At 42.7% G+C, this 23,422-nt stretch overlaps 1 protein-coding gene across 3 annotated transcripts in view; it reads right to left on the bottom strand.

Moving 5' to 3' along the window:
* The window catches only part of LOC146202836 (uncharacterized), an 88,177-nt gene extending 64,946 nt beyond the window's left edge, over positions 1-23,231 (bottom strand). Inside the window, exons 1-5 of one of the 3 annotated variants that reach the window (XM_084588368.1) lie at positions 23,113-23,231; positions 22,932-23,036; positions 6,471-6,704; positions 4,670-4,921; positions 4,492-4,607 (exon numbers count right to left, since the gene is read on the bottom strand). In XM_084588368.1, coding sequence (XP_084444494.1) covers positions 4,492-4,607; positions 4,670-4,921; positions 6,471-6,693 — 591 coding nt within the window. In that variant the 5' untranslated portion in view covers positions 6,694-6,704; positions 22,932-23,036; positions 23,113-23,231. The other 2 variants (XM_084588370.1, XM_084588369.1) reach the window with 2 other exon arrangements.
* Between the last annotated feature and the right edge of the window lie 191 nt (positions 23,232-23,422).

Genomic DNA, 23,422 nt, shown 5'->3' with positions numbered 1-23,422 from the left:
ACAGTGGCCGCTGCAGCTCGTAATTGCAATGCAAGCTAACAGCGCGACTACCCGTAATAAAATTGCTACCTTTATCGACGACAGCCGCCCACGAACAAAGCAAATATAACAGATGCGCAGCGTTCTGATCTCAACCAATAATGCAATGATACGCAAACCGTGCGGTGTCAAGGCTACCGTTGCCACGCTGACCTAAATCATCTTAACCATACAGCTGCTCGACGCTAGCGAGGTGCTTCGTGCTTACCAAGAACGCTCATTTGCCGCTCGGTGTGAAGGATCCTCCGATTATGCTATGATGCTTCGAGCGGACTATTCGTACGTGGTACGAGCGCTATTTATGAGCGAGAAAAATCGCCGTCAGCTTACTCGACTCAAAGTAGTTGTAAGCATCCGAAGCTTTGTAATTCTCGATGCGTTCCATGCATAATTTTCTGGGAGAAAACAGAAAATAGATGCCAACGTCGCTCATTTTCCTCGGCTGGCAGCAACGCTTCTCTTGTGCGCCTTCAACCCAATCCCCATCGGTACGGCGTGCGGGTCCGTACGCTGCACGCCGTGTATGTAGAGTTTTTCAGTGTATCGCTTCTGTTCTCATCGCTGAGGCTCACGAAATACTAGCACATGGTCACTTCGTCTGCCTAGAAGGCACCTGCAAATCACAATAACACTGCCTTGACAAGCTCGGCCACAGTGCCCCGGCTAGCCACTGTACACCGGCCGCGGTCGTGCTTTTTGCCTACCGTGGGATCGCTGACGAGAGCAGCGCCACCTCGATCGCCTTGTTTGTTTACAAACATGAAGGAGGTCTATATAAACTTTAGGAACCAGCATTAAGACATGACCCACCGCCATTCAATCAAATGTAGTATGTTATCGCAGTAAAGAAGTGTCTTGCAACAAGTTAGGAGATATCCTTGTTTACTCAGTAGACTAATTATTCCAAACTAGTGCCCCTGTGCACGTTGAAAAGTAAACCATGTGGGCTCAAAAACTTTGAACAAGGCTGTAGTACTCCCTATTTTAATATCTATTAACGGCACTTCGCAAAAAGCCTGTTTTGAACAAAAAAAAAAAGCAGCAAAAAACTACAGAAGAAAAAAAAAGTGCATAAAATCATGCCCTTCTTTAGAGAGCAGAGCAGAAACATCATGCAAAAAAACTAAGCCACGAATGCCCCATTGTATACGAGAATTAAAATTGTTGCGGCTGTGGCTCAGGAACACAGCGTTTCTCCTCTAGCGGAGACAAACAAGCTCTTCTCGTTATACATATGCTTTTCACTTCCGTTTAAGAAATGCCTCGTGCATATCCGAGCTTTTGTACAAAGGTCCTCATATATATATTTTTTTTGGGGGGGGGGGTTTCTTATAATACTCTTCTACCCTCATGTTACTCACAGCCACTATTTCCCTTTATTTATCCTACAAGAACAAAAAAAATTCTCGACACTGCTACTTTTGATGACGCGGTTGCGGTGGCTTGCCACTATTATAAAGCGAAAGCCTTTCTAGGCTCATGGAATAGAATCCCGTGCGCGAGAGTTGTGCGCAAGATTTGTGTGCGAGATCTGTGCGTGGGATCTGTCAACAGTGCGCGAGATTCCACGATATGTGTTCTCCTTGTCTAGCATTCCTGTAATCTGCAATCCCACACTTCAACGTGCACCAGGGAATGCCACGCGACAGGAACGATAGTGTACCGTCCAATCTCACACTTGCCGGAGAAAGTGCGACAGATACTGTGCCTCTCCTTTCCTGTAAGCAAATTGTAATTATATGTATATGTACACTTTAACGAACGCCAATAAGAGGCAAACGATGAGAGGCAAATGATAGGAGAGGAAGGACAGGCTTTCACCATTCGTCTCTTGACGCCTCTAAGAGGCCCTCTAATGTTTTTGGTTACTTTTGACACTCAGCTGTAGGTTGGCTACTTTTGGCTCTTGTAATTTTTGTGGCTCCTTCTTGAGCTTTGGACATGGCAACTCCACTCTCTGGAAACAAGTCTCTTTCGTTCAGCAATACGTATCAGAAAGTTATGCACAAACTCCTTGTTACAACGGAAGAACATTTCGGCAATGCTTTTTCGCTGCTTATAGTGTAGCCACTTGCATGCTCTCTTCTTGCGTTGTAGCCGCGGAAATCGGAGACACCATGCACTGCTGAGCTGCATGCGCAGAGTTGCTTCGCTGGCGTGATGAGCCATCGATTCTGGCTTGACGATGCATACATATGAGATAAAATGGCCATGCAAGTTACAGCTTGGCCCTTTCTAAATGATGTGCGAAAGAATAAAAAAAGTTAGCAGTGGTTTAGCTTGTGGTTAAACCTGGAGTTAAGCGAGAGCTATCTGCATGGCTACGCTTAGGTGTGGCTTGAAAGTAAGGACATGGCTTATGCACATAGTAGTTTACTCTATGGTTTCAGCTTTATTCATGCCACAGGGGGCACTTTTGACCACTAAAGTGCTATGAGGTGAAAGATTTTATCACGCGTAGGACCGAAGCCCTCCACTACGGCACCCCTTTCTCTCCGTTTTCACTCCCACCTTTGCGATGACGCGATAGCGTAAGCTACCAGCCTACATATAAAGCCCCGCTTTGACCGAGCCGTATGAACGTGTCTATGTGGCCTAGGGATAACGTAAATGCAAGGGTCTTGGCATGTTGGTTGTGATATCACCCTCCCACATGAAAGGAGAGGCCCGAGTTGGCAGTTCCAGCCAAACGTAATGTCAGGAAGCCCTACATCCACTTAGTGCTCGGCCACGTCAGTTACCAGCTACCACCTCCCACGTCTTCTTTCTTCGCTCTTCGGACAGGCACAAACAGGCAGCGGACAGGCACCGGACAAGCATCAGACAGGCACGGCAAAATGGCGAGACAGTTGCCAATGTAGCTCTCACTACAAAAATGCAACACTACTCTTTTGTTAATCTCAATTCTTAAAACACCCGGATGAGTAATTAGTGCTCACCTGTGGAATCGGATATTCAAACATGGTAGCATCTCTTAAAATGATCAATCCATGCTCATGACGATGATACATACGTTGCATTCGTTATGCACCACAAGAGATGATTCTCGCCAATCACCATGAAAGCGCTCGTTCAGGCTAAGAATGACGATGGCATGCTTGCATGCATTCAATGCACACGTTCGTCTGCCAGAATCCAAACAGATCAAGTCATTGCTGGCTGTTGCGCCAACTCGGCGAGGATACCGGCCACTGTCGGTCAAACCACAGAAAACGGTACCAACACTACAGACGTGGCAGACTGACAGGCAACATGAAAGAAGAGAGGGTTCTTTTGGAAAACCGTACTCAGTAGAAGTGCACGCTAATTTGCGTTCAATGAGACAGGGATATGAAGGGATGTGCTTCTCCACGGTGACCGCCGATGTCGACAGCAGCCTGCCCACCTGCACACATGCGCTTATGAATGACCCATTTAGGCTGTTGTCGCACGCAATTCTGAGAGGTCAAGAAACTGCAGAAGCCGGTGGCCGAGGCAGACACGAGACAATGTTGAAAGCTACACAAGCACACAAGCAGACAATGCAAACGAGAAGGCAGGAAGACAGAAACCAATGAATGTGTGGGCGGTGTGAGAAGAAAATCCACGCTCGGGAAAATGGGCCCAACAACCGAAAGTCTACGAACTGAGCATCAGTCGAGGACGTTTTCATGGGAGGGGTGCAGTTTCATAACTGCTGTCTTTGTTTGTTTGTTTTTTCTAGAGTCTCCGAGTGTTGAGTTGGGAAAGAGTAGCGCCATTTTTAACCACCAATATCTCCGGCGTTAATGAAACCACTAGCTCAAAAATTCTTGCGATGATGTGACTAGTGAGGGAACACCTATCTCTCATCCACTTTGCTTCCCCTAATTTCAAGCGTTTCACAGTCCCAGCTGAGTACCAAATCATTCTCAGAGGCCAAGGTACTTGAGTAATGGCCTCACCATTCAATGGTGCACAAAGCCCTACAACTACTGTTGCAGAGCCAGAAGGTAACAGATGTCAGGAACAGCTTTATATATGTCATGTCTGCACCCTCTTGTGCATGTGTTTTAGGCTCTGCCTTCACTCCTTTGCTATTCCTTCCTACCCATACAGCACAGCAGACTAGTCTGGTCCACTTTCCTCTGTTTCCTTTCTTTCCTTTCTTTGCTTTCCCTCTCACAAACAATTTTCACAAGCAAGCTAAACTGCTCTCGCAATCTCTACTCAACTTGCACAACACAATGCGATTAGAACACACCTTAGGCCGGCTTAATTGACAATAATTTTTTTCTTTCCATTTGTGTCTTCCACAAAGGCACGGAATGAGTTACTCAATATGCTTATGCCATTAAAGGAGATACTTCTGTGACAATTTAACTGAAGTGGACTTTCATAATTTGCACTTTGTGACTAGGAAGAAAAAAAAAAACGACCACAACACAGGACCACATATCCAATTCGTTTTAGAAGGAGCTTTTGCAGACTAACCGTGAGACCTGTGGCCATCAGCTCCTCTGGCACCAGCTCAGGCTTGAACTCTGCTTTAGTGATCCAAGCACAACGACGATTGGTTGGCAGGGCATTCACAATGATGTCACCATTGTCTGCAGCAAAGAGGGGGTTATTAGGTTCCGACACCAACGTGATATATCTTGGCAGTACTTACTGAAGCCAGTTGCAGATGAAGATCTCGTTGCCAAGCGCTCACTGAGAGGCACGGCAACAGACTCCAGCCTGTGGGTGGCTACAGGGGCCACATGGTTGCTGACAGCCTGTGGCTCAGCTGAGGCTCGAGGCTTGAGCCGGGCTGGTGCCGGTGGGCAGACAGCCACAGGGGGCACAGAACAGCTGGGAGCAGCCGGGGGCCGAGGTGGTGCCAGAGGTCCCAAGTCTGATCGTGGCTCAGCTGAAGAAGGCACTGCACATGAGAGTCATTTCTTGTACCACCGGTATAAATGCACTCAAAACTGCTCCCCACATTGTCTAAGTATATTAAGGATTTGAGAAGCTTTTCTAAGGGTATTTATGGGAGGCAGGAAAGTTAGCTCTTTATCAAAAGTTATGCCAAAGCACCATGCATGCTTGTGGAACTGTTAATAACAGCAGTGCAAAACGGTTTTTGTTGTCTTTAACATGCCATGGCGTACAACTAAGCAAATTAATGCCGTTCCTTTAGGACATGAGATCTTAAACTTTTTGCCTCAAGGAAAAGCAATAGCTATCTGTGCGGCAAGGAACCCTTCCCCTCCAATAGGTCTCCCAAGGCATAGATAAGTCTACTGGCTTGCAGAAGCATGACTGCAGGCTAAGCAGTGATTTAATGCATCATGTGCTTGAATATGAGTCAGATCTACACTTCTCATAGTTGTCACAAGTGCTTTAGTTGAGCTTTTTATTAATTTTCTAATCACTTTTGGCTGTGATTTTCATACAGACTAAAGAGGAATGAAGAGGTTCCTTTGGCCAGTTTATCTCGATGTATCTTTGCCATCTTTAAATTGAACGCTGCCAAATGCTGCAGGCATTCTTAGTTGAGCAGGTTTGCTTCTATCGCCGCCACCAAGTTACTTAATTCTTTAGTGGAAGCAAGTCAGCCCAATAAAGAACTGATTTTTGTGTTACTATGCCTGTCTGTCCTTTCCTGCACGCAGCACTGTCACCATCATGTGGAAATCCCAAAACTCTGTTTTTTAAGGAAAACTGCTATTTTTAAAGCGCGTGCCCTTTTAAGTGTAGCAGTGGCAAGTTCAATACTATAAAGAAAAAAAAAAAAGAATCCCATGCAGAAACAAACAAAAAAGACCCAGCAAAAGAAGCAGTAGGTTCAAATCAGATAACACAATGAAGCACACCAATGGAAAGAACAAAACTGGCCAGTACTAAAAAAAAAAATATTTAAGTGCTGATGCACATTATTAAACAACATTTGTCACATAAACAAAAAGTCAAAATGTACAAAAAGTATGAAATGATGATGGCCTTAATTTCACCAAGCAGAAAAAAGAATTAGGGAGAAAAAGCACACAAAGGTACTAGAAGCACTTAGGTGATACAATCAGAAAACAAAAAAGTGGATAACAATACGAGACACTGATGTATGCGATACCTGAGTGGTGGTTGCAGCCATCTGGGCATTAATAATAGATACAGAAAGGAAACACTTGTGCCAAAAGTGAATTTAACAACCAACCTTATGTCTGTAATAAACTCTTGATAAGCGACAGGCAGGTTCTGAAATGAGCTGGCCTTTCAAAGATGAATGATAGTAAATTTTGCACAGTAGATATAAACAAAGTAAACGTCTGCACACTGACAAACTAAAAATCTGTTTAGTAAAACCCAAACATATGCCAGGCAGAAAATTACAACTCCTACTTTGAAGGCAGACCCTCTGTCTGACATATAAAGGCTAGAACCATTTCAGGTACTTCTATATATTTAACAAGATCGATGCAAGAACTACTGACCTTTCTTGAGCAGAGTATCCATCTTAATAGGCAATGGTGGCTCAACTGTTTGCGTTTGTGAAGGCTCGATAGTCGCTGCTGCAGAAGCGTCATCATCAAACTTCACCCAGGAGCTCTTCGGGGCATCACTTTGCTGTGATCGCTCTCTGGAGGGTGCATGTGGTGCTGCCTGAGCATCCTCCTCAGCTGTTAGCTCCGGCTTCGATTCTGCGTTTTCAGACATTACTGGGCCTTCTGAAATATAACAAGGACAAAACTAGTACACTAAGCAACAACTAATACAACTAAATCCTCCATATACATGATCCCACGAAGTAAACAATTGTGCCCCATGGCATATGTTACCAAGAGCCACAATAAAACTCATCACAAAAATAACCATGGTCAGCGGAAACCGTCAGACTCTTACCAGCTCGCATCACTGCCTTAACTTCTTTAAAAAACGCTTATCAAGCTACTCTGATCAAGCCCACCAGAGCTGTCATGAATTTTTAATATTCAGCCTGAGAGTGGTGTTTTCAGGCCCCGTCACAACAGCTCAGTGGTTAGGGTGTTCAACTTCTGAGCCTGTGGATGAGGTTCGATCCCAACCCGTGATGGCCACGTGTTGATGGAGGAAAAATGAAATGTGGCCATGTACTGTACAATGCCAGTGCACATTAAAGAAACCCAGGCAGTTAAAGTTACTCCAGAGCCCTCCACTATGGTATCCCTCAAAGCATATGCCGCTTTAGAACATTAAACACCATATAACATACATGTTCTCTATCTTTTGTTGTTCACCCCATAAAAGGGCAACAACTAAATGACATGTCAAGATTATAGAATAGCATCATAACAAGACAGCATGAGGCATGTTCAAGACATTCAAGTGCCAATCACTATTTCTTTTGAAAATATATTTTTCCATCCAAATAGTATGTACGTCCAAGGCTTCAAGGAAGCCAAGTGATTATTATTGGAATGCATAAGGCCAATGGTGAAGTTTTTACAGGTGCGTACAAAATCAGATACAAGGTGTCACAATGATTGAAAAATGCAACATCAAAATTCCACAATTTGTGAAATACCTCAAGCATCATGGAATCTTTTCTGCTGCTTCAAAAATGCACATGTCAATGGAAAGCCAGGAAAAAAGATTCACATTATGACAGGTAGTAAAATATGGTTGCATGAAAATTGTGGATATGTGTTCACAAGCTCAGTTTGGAAAAGTATTGTGATCGCTAGCTGGTGGGAAAGCCCATTATTTAAATATGAAGGATGCTATGTTTGCCCGATTCAAAGAAAGAACTGTTAAGTGCAGTACACTCTCAGCAAAAGCTACGAGGATAGATAGCCTTTAAAAGGCGAACTATGTATTATTCTGAAACTCACTAATTTCGAAACCTAGGATAACTAGAAAAAGGTCTGCTATCATAAGGACATACCTTTCACTCATGTGGCTTTGGTCCATCAAAGCAAAGTTCAGTCAAGTATACTGACCGTTGCTTCACTCAAAGCACACCGAAAAAAATTGTGGGCTTGCTTGTTCAGGCTCAAATTTCACACAAAGGTAGTATTTAGTAGTCATTTTTAGATTACTCTACACTTTGGCAGGGTACTTGCCTTATATGATCAGAATTAATCATTAAATCCTTGTTTTCTACAAAGGCAGCGAACCGAAACAGCAAATTTTCATGGTAGTGGTACTGGTATCTCAAACCCATAAAAAGAATATATTGTCTGCTCTGCAACCACCATGGTAGAATGCTTGTTCCTTTAATGGGTGGGAAGTGATTCTATCGGCACCATTACATCAAAAGCTGTTTCGGTCCGCTGCCGCACCAGACAATGAGGATTTAATGACAGTCTTGCTGTATTAGACAAGTACTCTTCTTAAACATATAAAGAAAAAAGTTACCACAAAATGCCACAACTGTGTGAAGTTTTTGAGTCTGAAAAAGAAAATAATGACAAAATCTTCCTGCATCAGACAAATGCTCCCCTTAAACATATAAAGAAAAAACGTTACCACAAAATGCCACAGCCGTGTGAAGTATGAGTCTGAAAAAAGCAAATGGTTAGACCAAAGCATTTTTTTTTTTCAGCACGTCACTCAGCAGTTGGTGTGTATAACAAACTGTTTCATCACACAGAGCGTAATGAAAAAAGAAAGTTCTCTAGACCTTTCAGGCTCAAATTTCGCACAGAGGTGGCATATAATGGTCTTTCTTTTATATTACGTTTGGCTGGGGTACTTCTCTGATGTAGCCAGAATTAATCATTAAACTCTCATCACCTGCTGTGACAGCGAACCAGAAGGACAAACTTTTGCAGTAATGATACTGGTATCACCATCTCAACTTATTGGAGGAAGGGGTGTTTGTTGCCATAGCCTCCACAGTAAAATGTTTGTTTCAATTGAGCGTAATAGACTCTAGTACATCCTAGTTCGACCATGGTGGCATGTACTGGTGCACAGCCATGCAGTGACGCTGTAGTGCAACACCGCCATTGGCCATGCTTGGGATGCACATAGCAAACGAACCCCTGCTTAGCAAGCATATTTTTTCACGTGCCGCATGCAGGTTGCCAATTGGAATCCACATGCATCAGCGATTCTATCAGTGGTAACCGCAAGCAATAGTTGCATGAAAACGTGTCATAAATGAACGCCGCTCCGGATGGGTGGCTATGCTTGTTATTGAGCCACGGTCAAGAAATGGGTTCCAATGATGAAAATTGCTCATGATTTGGATTCCTCTCTATTCCAAAAACAAAGCTCAGATTGCACTCAGTTGCAGCAGTGTTTCTGTGGAACCTGAAAGGAGGCGCATGTGGTTCAAGCACATTCACAGAGAAAAAATGGGTGGCCCGGCCACTCTATGGCTGCCATGCATCCACGCTGCTCCTTGCATAATAACTGTGCAGACTTCCTAATTCCCGAGCTCCACCACTTATGTGACTGAGATACGGTGCTCCAGATTTCGATCTCAAAGTGGTCTGCAAACTCTGTGGACAGGATGCATCCTGAATAAGCGCAGGACAACCACCAAAGTTTGCTCAGTTTCATGAAAGGATGCGGCTTTGTCCCGTCTTAAAACTTCAAACAAGTTCTTGGGGCAAACACTTTTTCAGTAAAGCCATGACCATCCATGCAGTGCTTTTTCATCATGGACAATGGGAAATCTACGCTTCCAAGGTGAAAATACTTCTGGTTTAAGGAAAAATTCAAAGTTGGTTCCTAGATGATCTCAGCTAAAACATATCTGGCTTCAAATTAATTAACTAGGAATTCTTCCTTAAACCAGTGTGACCATTAATTGACAACAAGCTTCTTGCAGCAGCTTATGTGGCAGAAAAATTTCAATTCGCAACAGCATTTCCAGGCTTTGTAACAAGAAGAATGGTGTTTTGTAACAGCCATTCTAGTTTTTGTTGAAAAAAAAAAAAATGTTTGCCTCTTGCAGGCCCTCAAAGGAACCCTCCAATCAATGGCATCTGTAGAAAGGAACCTTCCAGCAACTGAAGCACAAAAGAATTCCCCTCTCCATGCCAGTAGGTGACAAGGGGCATTGTGTTGACCATGCACATTCCCCATTCAAGAGCTAAGGTAAACGTGAGTCCCATGGCAAGAGGCAAAAAGCTTTGCAAATTCTAGAGAAGCATGTTTAACTTCCAGAACAGAAAATAAAAACAGGTGGTTGACAATGACGTATAATCTTCTAGCCTGCCGAGAAATTCACTTGGTACATTTTCGGTTTCCATAGCACTGTTTCTACATTTCCAGACTGGTCCAATTATCTTTCTTTTTTTGTGTTCCCATGATAAACGTAATGGGGTACATTGGTAGTAGAATTTTCTAAATATGGGAAAACCGCCTAATGTAAACAAATGAGCAGAAAGTGGGCATAGAAACAGTGCAAATGAAGCCTAAGAATTAAGACTTCATATCACAGGCAAAAAGTAAAATGCAACAATCTCCAGAAAATAAACAAGTCATTTCTAAATCACTTAAAGTCCGAAAGACATTAATGGGGATCACTACTTTAAATTTCTAGTGCAAAATCGTAAGTAGAAGGAGAGTCAGGGCCATTAAGACTTCATATCACAGGCAAAACGTAAAATGCAACAATCTCCAGAAAATAAACACATGAAATAAGCTAAGCCTGAGAAAACCATGATTTTATACTTTTATGAAGAAACTATAAAAAAAAAAGAAACTAGTAGCAGAAAATTAATTATTAAATGCAATTTATGGTGCTAATTTACTAGCATTAACTAAATATTTTGAGCCATTCAGGCTTATTTTAGACAACATTATAATTTCAAATAATGATAATTGACGATGAGAAAAGGAAAAGAATGGTATCTGCCACACTCTTGGTGAACACCTCAACCATAGTGCAAGGGAAAAGATGGAGGGAGCAAAAAGGCGGTAGAGAGAGAGAGGTGCCAGAGTCTACCGTTCTTTACAGAGCACAGACATCACACAGCACATGGTACTTTTACTTTTCACCTTAACAGAAATTAAATTCTGCACCTGTAGCACTCATCAGGTTGTGGTGCTAAGGCATTGTACACCTTTGTTTCAAAACTTAGGCTGATATTTATGGCTGCATTCATTACCACAGCGTCGGAAAGCTAAATGTACACAGTGCTTCACCTGGAGTAGAAATTTTATAAGTTCAATATTTTTAGTGCAAACTGAATTAAAGGTTACTTGATAATTTCGTGTGCTACCATGAATTTAAAGCAGTTACTCTTGCCATCCAACTGCCATCCAAAACAGTAAAACATAGTGCAGGTAAGCTGTTTGCTTACTTAGAGCTGCACCATTTGGGACAGATATAACATAGAAGAAAAACCAGTGCAGGTCGCTGAAACTGCCTGAGAGTGAGACAACCAACACTTGTGTAAAAGTAAATCAGCTTTTTAGTTTTCATATTTTAACTTTTTTCTTTCGTGAGACCTCCTCACAAGCTTAGTTGGCCTGTAGCCACAACAGGTACCACTTCAGATTTAAGCTTGGCTTAGATGTAGCATGGTTAGTAAGCTTTCTGTAATTGTTTTGCACAAACAGTCAAGTGACCACTATATGGCAAAAGGCTTATATGCAGCTACAGAGTAGTCAAAGCTAACCTGCATACAGCCTTGTCACAGAATGCATCAAAAATTCTCTTCTCAATCATCTCACTCCCACCAGTAATAAGCAATACTGATAAATATATGGACACTTGAATAATCTCTCAAAGCCTTAAGAGGACATGAGAAACATAGCATTGAAAAATATACCTGTGCAGTAATGAAATTACATGGTTCACATAAACCTCACACTGAGACCACTTTGAAAACAAGGAGTAATTAATACTGAAATATCACAAGGAGCTCTGCTTGTGTCAAAACTTATCATCTGTTTTGAACATTACATTGCGTCTGCTATGCATAAGAACAGTAATAAACCCACGGCCTCAATTCTTCATTTGGTAACTGTTCCTCACGAATAATTTCGTTATTCACATCGATCAAAAAATTAAATTTCACATCTTCAGTCCCTTTAAATACCTGTGTTAAGGAGCATGTGCACATGTGCTGGGCTTAAACTTCACCACTGCCTTGCTCATGCACTCGCTAGGAGAATAAACTGGCTTCCCAGGCAGCACCAGCCATCGGCCCGATAATGGAGATTGATTGGGGATTACTGGCCCACAAGTGACCCAATGGTACCAATGAGCTACCAGTAATGCGCAGCCACACTATAACATAACCATTATTGGCCCAGTTAACTTCACCCATATCCATTATTGGCATTCAACCGGCTAACAGCAGTCAATAATGTCCATGACTATTGAACAGCTAGCCATTATTGTATACAGAATAAGGCAACCTGGCCATTATTGGCCAACCAGCTGCAATGGTTTCCCAATATCTTCCACACCATAGTACAACCTGGTAAATATTGTCCGGTCAATAACAATGGCTTCTCAATATTTAATATATCAAAGCATACAGTGGTCAATAATGTCCAACCAACTTTGGCGGCTTCCTAACATTGTAATATCTTGGGTTCTACTGGTCAATATTGTCTAATGAGCCTTGATGGCTGGCCAGCATTACACATATCATGGCATAGGTTGGGCAATAATGATCTGCCAATATGGCTGTCTTGTCAACATTCAATATATATTGGCATCTATTGGTCAATATTGTTCTGACACAATGTATACAGATCGGCTTATAGTGGTCAATATTGTTTGATGGGCTGTGATGGCTAGCCAGCATTGCACATATCATAGCATAGTTTGTTAATATTGTCCGGCTATTATGGTTGTCTTGTCAACATTGAATATATCTTGGCATACATTGGTCAATATTGCCCCACCAGCTTTGGTGGCATCTTAACATTGTATATATCTTGGTTTATAGTGGTCAATATTGTCTAATGAGCTTTGATGGCTGGCCAGCATTGCACATGTAATGGCATAAATTGGTTAATATTGTCCGACCATTATGGTTGTCTTGTCAGCAATAAATAAATCTTGACATATATTGGTCAATAGTGACCCGCCTGTCATGGCAGCCTGCCAACAAAGTATACATATTGCATTATATTGTTCGATGGACTGTGATGGCTAGCCAGCATTGCACCCTAATGGCATAGGTTGGGCAATAGTGTTCTGCCAATATGGACTGAAATGGACTGCTATATGGACTGAAATGGACTGCTATATGGACTGCAATATGGACTGCTTCCGTGGGCTGAAAGACAATTATATTGTGCTTCTTTCTAAGGACTGCACCTCGTCCCAAGTTTGTAGATATAGTTTCAATGTTGACCCTTGCTTTCTTTCTATTCTTTCTTTACTGCCAATTTAGTTCTTCAGATCTTAGCTCGTCAAGTATTTTGTATTTCTTGCTGCTTTCATATGCCCACGCTTAGTTCTATGCAGATTTTTTCTTGCTCTAAATGTCGATCTGATTTGAAAAAAAAAAAAAGAAATTAACATGGGAATTTTAACCTTGAAGTACCCGTAGTTATGGTCGTTTTCGCTTTTCTTTTCCTTAATAGGAATACAGCAAGTATACGGGCTGCTGCATCGCTCAGTTGCGTGTGATGAAGTTTCAAGAGCACTCCGTCATGAACCTGTGTACCATCTTTAGTAAAAAAATATGTCCATTTGTTCGAACCGAGAAAGATTCCGTGAAAACTGAAGATTGTTTTATGTATGTGATTATTATTGAAACACATAGGTAAAATGCATTTTGCATTAACAAAAAAAAATGTAGCGAAATTGTCATGCCACTGAAAGCGTTACCGAGCCACCAGTCGAGGCGACCAAAGAGCTTCTCGTTGTTTTAGCGAAGCCGAGGGCGAAACTCTGCGCATTCCCCCTCACAAGCTTGGCGCAAAGAACATATTGTTACGGACGACAAGGAAGAAGAAGCGGGCAGTGCCGCGGGCAGGAGCGCTCGCGCTAGGCCCGCGAACATTCATTAAACGTCATCTACCATCGTCATCGGTCATGTTCTGTCTCCTGTCTTCATCGGCTTGCCGCTTCGTAACATTTGGTGGAGGTGCGGGGTACGGCATCCCCATCCTCGCCTTGGAGCATCGACGCCGTCTTCAAGCCGGGACCATCACCGAGGGCCCAGGGACATCGCCGAGCAGCTTCGCCCCAGCCCTTCAAGCCCAGACCTGAACAACTACCACCGCCCAGCCCCCAGCCCGGACCTGAAGACAAGGAGAACAGACATACCAATCAGAACCGAGATGAAGGACCCGAAAGACCCGAATGACCCGAAGGAACCGATGGACACGAACTCGCAACCCCCGCCCAAGCCGCCCGATGTGACCTCGAGCCATTGGTCCCATGGACTCTGGTGACAGATGGTTGACAGCTCCAAGGGAGGCAGATCACCCACGCATCAGACATCGTACCGGCAAGCCGTTCTATTCTTCCTTCTTCCTCTTCTTCTTCAAGCATCCAGGCACGCCCATCATCATGCCATAAAATCATTAACATCGCTAAACTTCCTCGTCCAAGATCGGGACGATCGCTCGGTAGCCCCGGGCCATGTTACGGATGACAAGGAAGAAGAAGCGGGCAGTGGCGCGGGCAGGAGCGCTCGCGCTAGGCCCGCGAACATTCATTAAACGTCACCTACCATCGTCATCGGTCATGTTCTGTCTCCTGTCTTCATCGGCTTGCCGCTTCGTAACAATATGGTTTCCAGTCTCTCGTCCTTTCGTCGCCTCTCCACCCGAGGGCCTTGACTAAAGCAATTTTCCAAATCGCTTTCAACTTCCCGTCTTATAGCCTATTCTCCCCGTGAAGCAGTCATCGCGGAAGGGCAGCGACCTTCACCGCCCTCTCTTTCCTCCCGGCTAGGCATGTGTTGCTCACAATGCCCCCCACTCTACTTCCCCGCACTCTTCCCTTCCTTCCTGCCAACTTTCCTGGCCGGCAGCCTTCTGGGCTCACGCGGTCCTATGGGACCTCTTTCATTTCTCTCACCCCCTTTTGAGCTTTATGCCTGCTCTTTTGACAGACCTCAAGCAAAAAAAAAAAGAGACAGAGAGAGAAAACACAACGACCCTTCTGCCCCCTTCCAACAGTGCCTCGAAACTCGACACAAGCGGCTGATTCAGAGGCGTCCGGCTGGCCTTATAATCCCCACCCACTCGAGCTGCTCGAGCTTCCGCAGCTTTGGACAGCAGAACCAAAAAACCAAGCCTTGTGAAAGTTCTGATTCGTTTTAATGACCATGCCTGAAAGAGGATATCTGTGAGTACCACCAGCATTTTAAGCTGTTTGCTCATAACTGAGCTTTCCGAGATTATTTCTTGCTTTGTCTCGTTGTAAGATCGCTACTTTTTCTCACCAGTTGTAATAAAGCATCAGATCACTGGGATGTACTTTGCGTGGCAACATTCATTTTGGATTGTTACAACTGAGGTCTGCAAATCTGCGCTAGCCGTATGGTAAGATACCTTTTTTTTTTTGCATGATTTGGTGTGGTATGTTGTCAGCCTTGATCATCATGTCAATAACCGATGTGCTTGCGAGAACGGAAAGCCATTTATTTCGACCGCACCACGCCAGTCAGTTCTGAACTGTATTTTCAGTGCACTATTTTGTATGCATAAACTCTGGTCACAATGACAAAATTTACGGCACAGAGGTGACCAATTTGTATTGCAAAAGAAAAACGTGGCCCTGTAAAACATGATGCGTGTTTTGTGTAATTTTCAGGTTACAACTTTATCGCGCATGTGTTGTGTGTCTGAAGTGATCAGTTTCTTTTACATACTATATTCAAAACTCAGAGTTAAGTTGAGCTTTCTGGGACATAATTTTTAGTTGCGAGCGAATATTTAATATTGTAATTTGCCGTTATGAATGCGCGTTTCGAATGGTCTAAAGGACGCGTAGCTTATTCACATGTTTGATCTTTCTCCTGCGCTAATACCGAGTAGTAGAAGTGTCATAAAACAGCCAACGGGTGCAGTTTTACTATCAATTGTAGAAAATTAAAAGCGTCCGGAAAGAAGATCTACCGACGCACTTATTCTTACTGCTAAATTTGATTTGCGGAAATAATAAAAAAAAGCTTTTTGCTCAGAAATGCATTTATCCACAATTATAGCTTGTTATATCGTGCAGAGATAAGGGACATGCCTGAAACATGACACTATCTTTTACGTGCAAGAGCTTCCACTGTCCGCGCGAAGAACTCTATGAAAAAAAAAAAAATTCTGAAAAGGGAATTCTTATTTACAGTTGCTACCATAGTTCTTATATTTTACCACACGTACAAACTTGTTCCCACAACAAACATGATGCTAAGCTACGGATTTCTTAATTTTTTCAATTTGAGTGTATCATACAAACCCCAAAGCATCTGTGTCGGATGTTGTTTTGGCTGCAGCTTTGACAACTTTTACAATGTTTTGCTTGCAGTAATAATGCGGTGTACGTTAATTTTAGCAGCCGCGGTCGGAGTGAGACTGCCAATTTTTACGTCTCTTTTTTCTTTTGTAGTTTCTTTTTAGTTCTTGTGGCAATCTATCCCAACAAAAACTATTAAAAGGAAAGCTATTGATTTGAAGCATACAGTTATGACGACGTCTTTCTTCTACAAGTATTCGATCACAAAGGCACTACAAGTAGAAGGGGGCAAGCACTGACTGCCGTTTAATGAGTAGATAACAGCAAATATAATTTTGTTTTATGTTTCCAGCGTCAACAACACATTCACATGGGAAGCCGTGCACTGCCAGATGTCGCAACCAATGTAACCAAGTTAATATGGCCGGCCTCACCGAGCATGCAGCTTATTTCAACCTGAGTAAGCCAGACAAGAATGTTGCCTGAGGGCCAACAGGTGGTGCTTTATTTTGCATTTTTACTCCACGGTCTAGCTGTACTTCCACTTTCTAAAGCTTTCTGTCTTAATGGGATTTATGAATGTTGCTTTTATTTCCAGGTGCCATCTGCAAAAAGAAATACATTGTTATGCACGCTGCTCAAGTCCATATCTTTAAAGGCTGCTGGGAGCTGCTGCCCCTACAACAGACCACAAAAGAAGCTGCGATCAACTCAGCGCCTTCCTCCAACCTGGGACCTGAGAACACCGTGCCAAGGGACGCAAAAACAGGAGGAGCACTGAAGTCTAAGAGTTCTGCCTAAATTTTTCCACGCCCTGTAACACATGCACACTTAATAAATCACCATGCAATGAACCTTTCAGCTGTATTGTTTTCTGTGCATGGATATTCTCAGCATGCTTTATTTAAATATAAAGCTACATGAAAAATATCTGCACTGCATAGGTATGGGATGGCTTTGTTGTTGCTTATTAGCCATAGCCGTAGTACTGATTATTGAAACAGTCAGCACTATAATGTGCCGGATTGCCAACTGCTCTGGTTGGATGCCAATAATGCAAAACCAGTGGGCAAGATTGAATTGGAAATATTGGGTAGCCAATAAATCTGGCTGGATGCCAGTTGTGAATATCCAGTGAATAAGCATGGATACAAGATATTGGTTGGCCAGTGAGCTTCGCGGGATGGCCGTGATATAACAACCAGTGAGTGAGCTTGGGTGGAAGATATTGAGTAGCCATTGAGTGCCATTGAATGCCAGTAAACAAGGTAGTATTCCAATACTGGTTTTAATAGAAGAGCCAATCAAATTGGTTGGCATATATCTTGGATCTTTGTGCACCCCTATCAGATGCCAATATTGACCAATATTGTGCCCAATATATCCCAATATTGGACCAGTGGCGGTCCATTGATGGCGTGCTGCTTGGGATTTTATTGACCTCCCAGTCAACATGCAGTAAATGCTGCTTAGCAACCTTGTAAGCATTGTGGGGAATTGTGGGGAAAAGGCCAAATAAATTTAAAAGCCTACTTGACATAAATCTGTTCTCTTCTGATTACCAATCTACCCTCCATAATATTCAATCACCGATGAGAATTGAACAAAAAATAAACAGATCCAAACATGCAAACAGCTCAAGCGTACAGTAACATTCGAGGCTTAGGCTAGAATTTCAGCTACTCCTTAAAACTCTGCCTTTCATTCCCCATTACGCAATATGAGCAAGAGCATTAGCCCTGACGGCGTCTGCAAAAGTTGCTGCTGCTTGCATGGGTGCAAACATTCTGGAATAGCTCCATGCAAAAGTTATGCAACAGTGCATGAAGGCACATCTAAAAAACAATCAGTGCACTGTACCACATTGGCACAAGTAGGCCAGCATCAGTCTGGGAAACACTTAGCAAAATGCTCAATTTATGCATGAGATAGTGATGGAATCAGTTGGAGTAATGGGGTGGCAATGGCAACAGATCAGAAAAAAAAAAGAAAACAACGCTTTTACTCAGCACACCACAAATACGGCTCCCTACTAAAAATGAAATAAAATAAAAAGATGCAACAATATGTGACAAACATAGCCTTGGCACAGACAAGCAGATAAAGCAAACATCCAGTCAGCTGTTTCAGAAAAAGCAAAAAAGAAAGAAAGCCTTCCTATCAACCACAATGAACAGTACTGAGACTCGCCAGTGAATGGAGTGCCTGAGTACTGTACACATGAAGCGTAGTGCTGGCACTGCTTTCTTATTAACGCCCACCATATTTTCTGTCGACAGTTCCTCGACTCTGCGTTCTACTCAGACACAAGACCAGGCAGCTGTGTAAGGCAACATCTTTTTTATGCACGTATGCTGCTACGCACAATTCCTGCAAGCTCAGATTAAAGAAATAGTTCTCGCTCTGTAAAGTAGCACTGTAGTTTTCCATACTGCAGCAGCACTGTAAATTGTATGCCGACAAGTTTTAAGACCCATGAAAGCACAAAAAAAAAAAGGGCTGAACATTTGTAATTTGAAAATCCTTGACCAAACTTTTTCTGTTCCCTCAAACTCTGCAATACTAAATTTACAAGTTTTAGAGCTCATGAAATAAAGTAAATGAAGGTGTTAACAGCGTAGCAAGTAGATTTCAGACAATACAAGTGCTTACAACCCTGCCTTTTAATACAGCATGCAGCATATCCCCTGTCAAAAGCACACAGCCCAAAAGGTTAGCTCGGAAGCTGTTTTACAGGGATCCCTTACGCATCGGTAGTTCGATATTTGGGAAGACTGAGAGCATGAGGCCTTTCCGATGTCAAAGATTATGATCGCTGAGTAAGAAAAACAACGCACTCTGCAGGACTAGGAAGCAAACCCCTGGGGCTGCGTACATTTTACAGGGGTTGCACTTGGCATGGCATGGTATAGTATGTTAAGATAGTATGTCAAGTGGGGTTTAATGCTTAGATACTGCAAGTGGGCTATGAGAGACACTGTAGTGGAGGACTCCGGAGCAATTTTGCTATCTGAGGCTCTTCAACATGCACTTCAGCATGTATGACTCAAATGCCGTGCTTTCCACAGAACAATTTCAGGTTGCGAGAACTACAGAACTAATCACTGTTTGGAAGAAAAACTCGTCAAATGAAAAAGGTTGCATAAGGAGGTGACACTCCAAAGCATAAGTCTATGAAATGCTCATCGTGTTTCGAACAGCCTTGCAACAACATTTTATGTGAATGAAATTCAAGTAGGAACAGAAGAAAAACTATTTCAGCAAGAAATATCTTGTTTCTGTTATATATATGCCTATTCTGGTGCACATAAATCAATAGGCAAGTCATTTATAGAATAATAATAATAATAATAATTGGTTCACAGGAAAGGAAAGGCGCAGTATCTGTCGCACTTGTTCTGTGGAGACCTGAACCACGCTGTAAGGGAAGGGAGGAAGGTGGAAGTGAAAGTGGAAAGAGAGAGTTATAGAAAGTGCCCATAAAGACTTTTTGAGCAATTTGATGCCTTGGGGCCAGTTATGTCATAAGCCCTGTATACATAGACTCGACAGCACCAGGTCGAGTCAGCGGCGAGTTAGTGAGGTAGGTTACCTTTACTTGACCCACTTAGTGTCTACATAAACTCTCTTCTAGCGAGTGAGAATAGCAGCGACGCCCAGTGTTGAGATTTGAAGTTATTGTGCGAGCTTCCTGCTCGTGTTTGATTTCGTTGTCTTTTTTACTATAGAAAGCTGCGATTATTATTTTTTATTGTTGATGAGCGCTACAAAGCATTCAACTTCACTGACGCTCTTAGCTGTGCCGGAAGCTTTTTGATCCCAGAGTTCCCCATAACTCGACTCCCTGACTCAACAGCGTCTACATGCTTTTAGACAAGCGGGTGAAGCAAATTAACCTAACCCCTGCCAGCGAGTTAACTCCACCCAATTGCATATACATGAACCAGATAACTGTATTTTTACTCGACAGGCTTACTCAACCCAACTCTTTTGAGTTCATGTATATAGGGCCTTAGTGTCGGAAACATATAAAAGACCATGGCGACACAATCATTTGGCCACCTACTGTTGGAAATAATATGAGGTGCAACTTAACAGTGGAAAAATGCAAAAGCATCCATGTATTGGGATTCCTGCACATGGAAAAGCTTAAATGGTCAAGACTGGACTTTACCCAAAGTCCTATACTACGGCATTCTCCATACACAACTGCCACTACTTGGTCAGGTATTTTGGGAGCTTATCTGAATTACTTGGGTGCCATCATGAATGCTTGCTCTCAATAGAATACAATTAAATGTGGCTTTCACGTACAAATACTTGCATTTAATTGGACAGGCAGACTTCGTGAAATGTTCCATTTGTGGCATAATGGAGATTGTGGAGCACGCATTAGTGATGTGCCCAGTGAAAGCGTATCAAAGAATAATGCTTGCCACTTCCTTTAGCGTTTTGACAAAAGGCCTCTCTAAGAGGATTTACTACCAAACGCTTCGCCAGAGTAATGGAAAGCTGTACAGACAATGCAGGCTCTTTGCCGCTTCTTGAGCAACATGGGACTAGACTCGCGCTTGAACAGTTACCATTCCTGTACATACTTGCAAACCTCTACAGAACATACTGTCACCCATCACGATCGTCTTTCTTCTCCTCTGCACTTTCTTCAGCGCAGAGTAGCAAGCCAGATATTTAACTTTCCAGCCGACTTCTTTGCCTTTCCAATCAATAAACTCATCTATCTATCTACCTAGGGTAAATTTCTTTGCAACTGTAGAAGAGCGTCAAAAAGGCCACCTGTTACTGTTCAATGCATAGCCACTTATCCAGCAGTGTCCATTTGAAGATGTATTTATTCCCATTCATAAAATTTTGCACGGAAAAAAAAAATGAACAAACTGTATTTAGACTGGAGCTTGTTTTTCATAAAGAAATGAAAGCTGTAAATAAATGGACCCAGCATGTTAACAGTCCCAGACCCTGTTCTACTTTTCCCATGGCCTAGTAAATCTGTAACTAATAAAAGAAATGCAACCTCAATATTCTCCAACAATCAACTGTGATATATGTTCGGTTTGGTTCATGGGGAACGTCCCAAAGCGACTTAGGCTATGAGACACCACAGTAGAAGGCTCCGGAAATTTCGACCACCTAAGGTTCTTTAATTTGCACTGACATTGCGCAGTACACGGGCGCTTTGCTTTTCAACTCTGTCGTAAACTGGCCGGGATTCGACCCTGCATCCTTGGGCACAATCAACTGTGATATGTGTGAGTTAACGTGCAAGTTTTTATGCTGAAACTGCAGCACAGATCTCATCTGCAAAAAATATTTTTTGTGGGTCAAACACATCAAGGAAGCCAACAGTCACTGCAAGTTATTTTCAATGACTGTTAGCTTTCTTAAATGGCACTCTGAACAGCCCCTTGTTTCCCTACCCTTGTCTTATGTGGGTCATGTTACCCTGATTGGTGAATTATAAGGTCACACATTGAAAAGGCAAATGCAATGTGAAAATCATTGATGCATCTCGAATTAATTTGCCATGAACAAAATGAGCATAGGATTTTGCACTTAGTTCTGTAAAGCAAGCGGTGAGTAAATACATGCAAAACAAGGAAAGGTACAGCTAGGATATGATATATCTGATTTTTTTTCATGTTCTTAACAAGTTCGAAAATATTGAGTAGCTTTCTAGCCCAACTTAACGACACACAAATGACGCCCACACAAAAAAAAAAAAAAATGCAACTGTCCAGAGCTAATTCTCAAAATCTAAAGCATTACCTTAAGTTTCAAGTAACAATAAAAGTGATCTGGATTGATGAGTCCAAGCAACACCACTGAATAACAGCAGTGCCAAAAGCACAGCGGATCGTAATGTTCCTTTCTGTGGGACTCTAATGCGTCTCTCATTGTCAACAAAGTTTTCTCGTTACATTATAGTCCTTGTGCGCTATTAGCTGCCAGCTAAACGTCTGAAGGACCCGACTGAGATAAGGCAGCCTCATAGTGCGAATCTCGGCGGTTTGTTGCCCCGCGCTTACAACGTGACCCAACTGTTCCATTTACTACACAACGTGGCTCTGTTTATTCAGGGGAGAACACGCTGACTGTCATAGAAATATCAGAGCCCCATCCTTTACCTGAAAAATGTTTCTTAAATACACTTTACGGAATTCCAGCTAGCAAACAATATGTCAACAGCGATGTGACATCCAGAAAAACAAACGAAAGCAAGTTCCCTCGAACAAATTACAATCACGATGACACACGTACAATACTTGGTATGCCCAATACCAGACACTCGATGCACATTCTTCCCAAATTACGATCTCTGCGTGGTTGGATGCTAACACATCACGTTGTCAAACTTGCTGAACGTGACACCTACGCCCGCAACGCCAAAGCATAGGATAGCTTTGGCCTTCTTCGTAAAACAATCGAAAAACCACAATCATCATGCTAGTAGAACAGCTCGACTTCTCCTTCCGATCCAAATGCTTTAGCAGGGGACATTCACGCGAACTGTCAGGTTTAGTCTTCAAAAATACGTAAAACAAACAGTACTATACAGTACGAAGAACCTCACCTAGTTACATGAAACAAGTAAAGGTCATTCCTCATGCGGGCTTTGCAACCTCGAACGGAACACAGGTATTCAGGTATGCGGCTCCTCAACGTTGTGCGCAAACACCTGCACGTAATAACCTCGATCAGCACAGCGTAAGCAGCTCAAGTCCGTAGTAGAAGAGCAAGGAGGGCACTGGTACCAGTTGCAGGTAGCAGCCAATAGCAGCCGTAGCGCCGTAGGACCAGCACAGTACGGACGGCTTTTAAGCCGTTACGCCATGAATACTAAGCACGCAAAGACTGATGACCTCACTAAAAAATGCCACTAAATGACTAAATTAAATCACCAATCAGACCAAATATCCAAATACTATTTGTGCTATTCGTACTAGATTGGTAGTATCAAAAAACATTTTATAATAAATACATTGCATATAATGTCGCTAAAAATGTTGCCTAGAGTGTGTATGTAGATCTGGAAGGGGATTTTATTCGCATGCGTTTATAAGT

The sequence above is a fragment of the Amblyomma maculatum genome, chromosome 1 (genome assembly GCF_055883805.1).
Source record: "Amblyomma maculatum isolate TAMU_Amacu chromosome 1, ASM5588380v1, whole genome shotgun sequence".
NCBI classification, from domain to species: domain Eukaryota; kingdom Metazoa; phylum Arthropoda; class Arachnida; order Ixodida; family Ixodidae; genus Amblyomma; species Amblyomma maculatum.
This window is presented reverse-complemented; position numbering and strand designations above follow the sequence as displayed.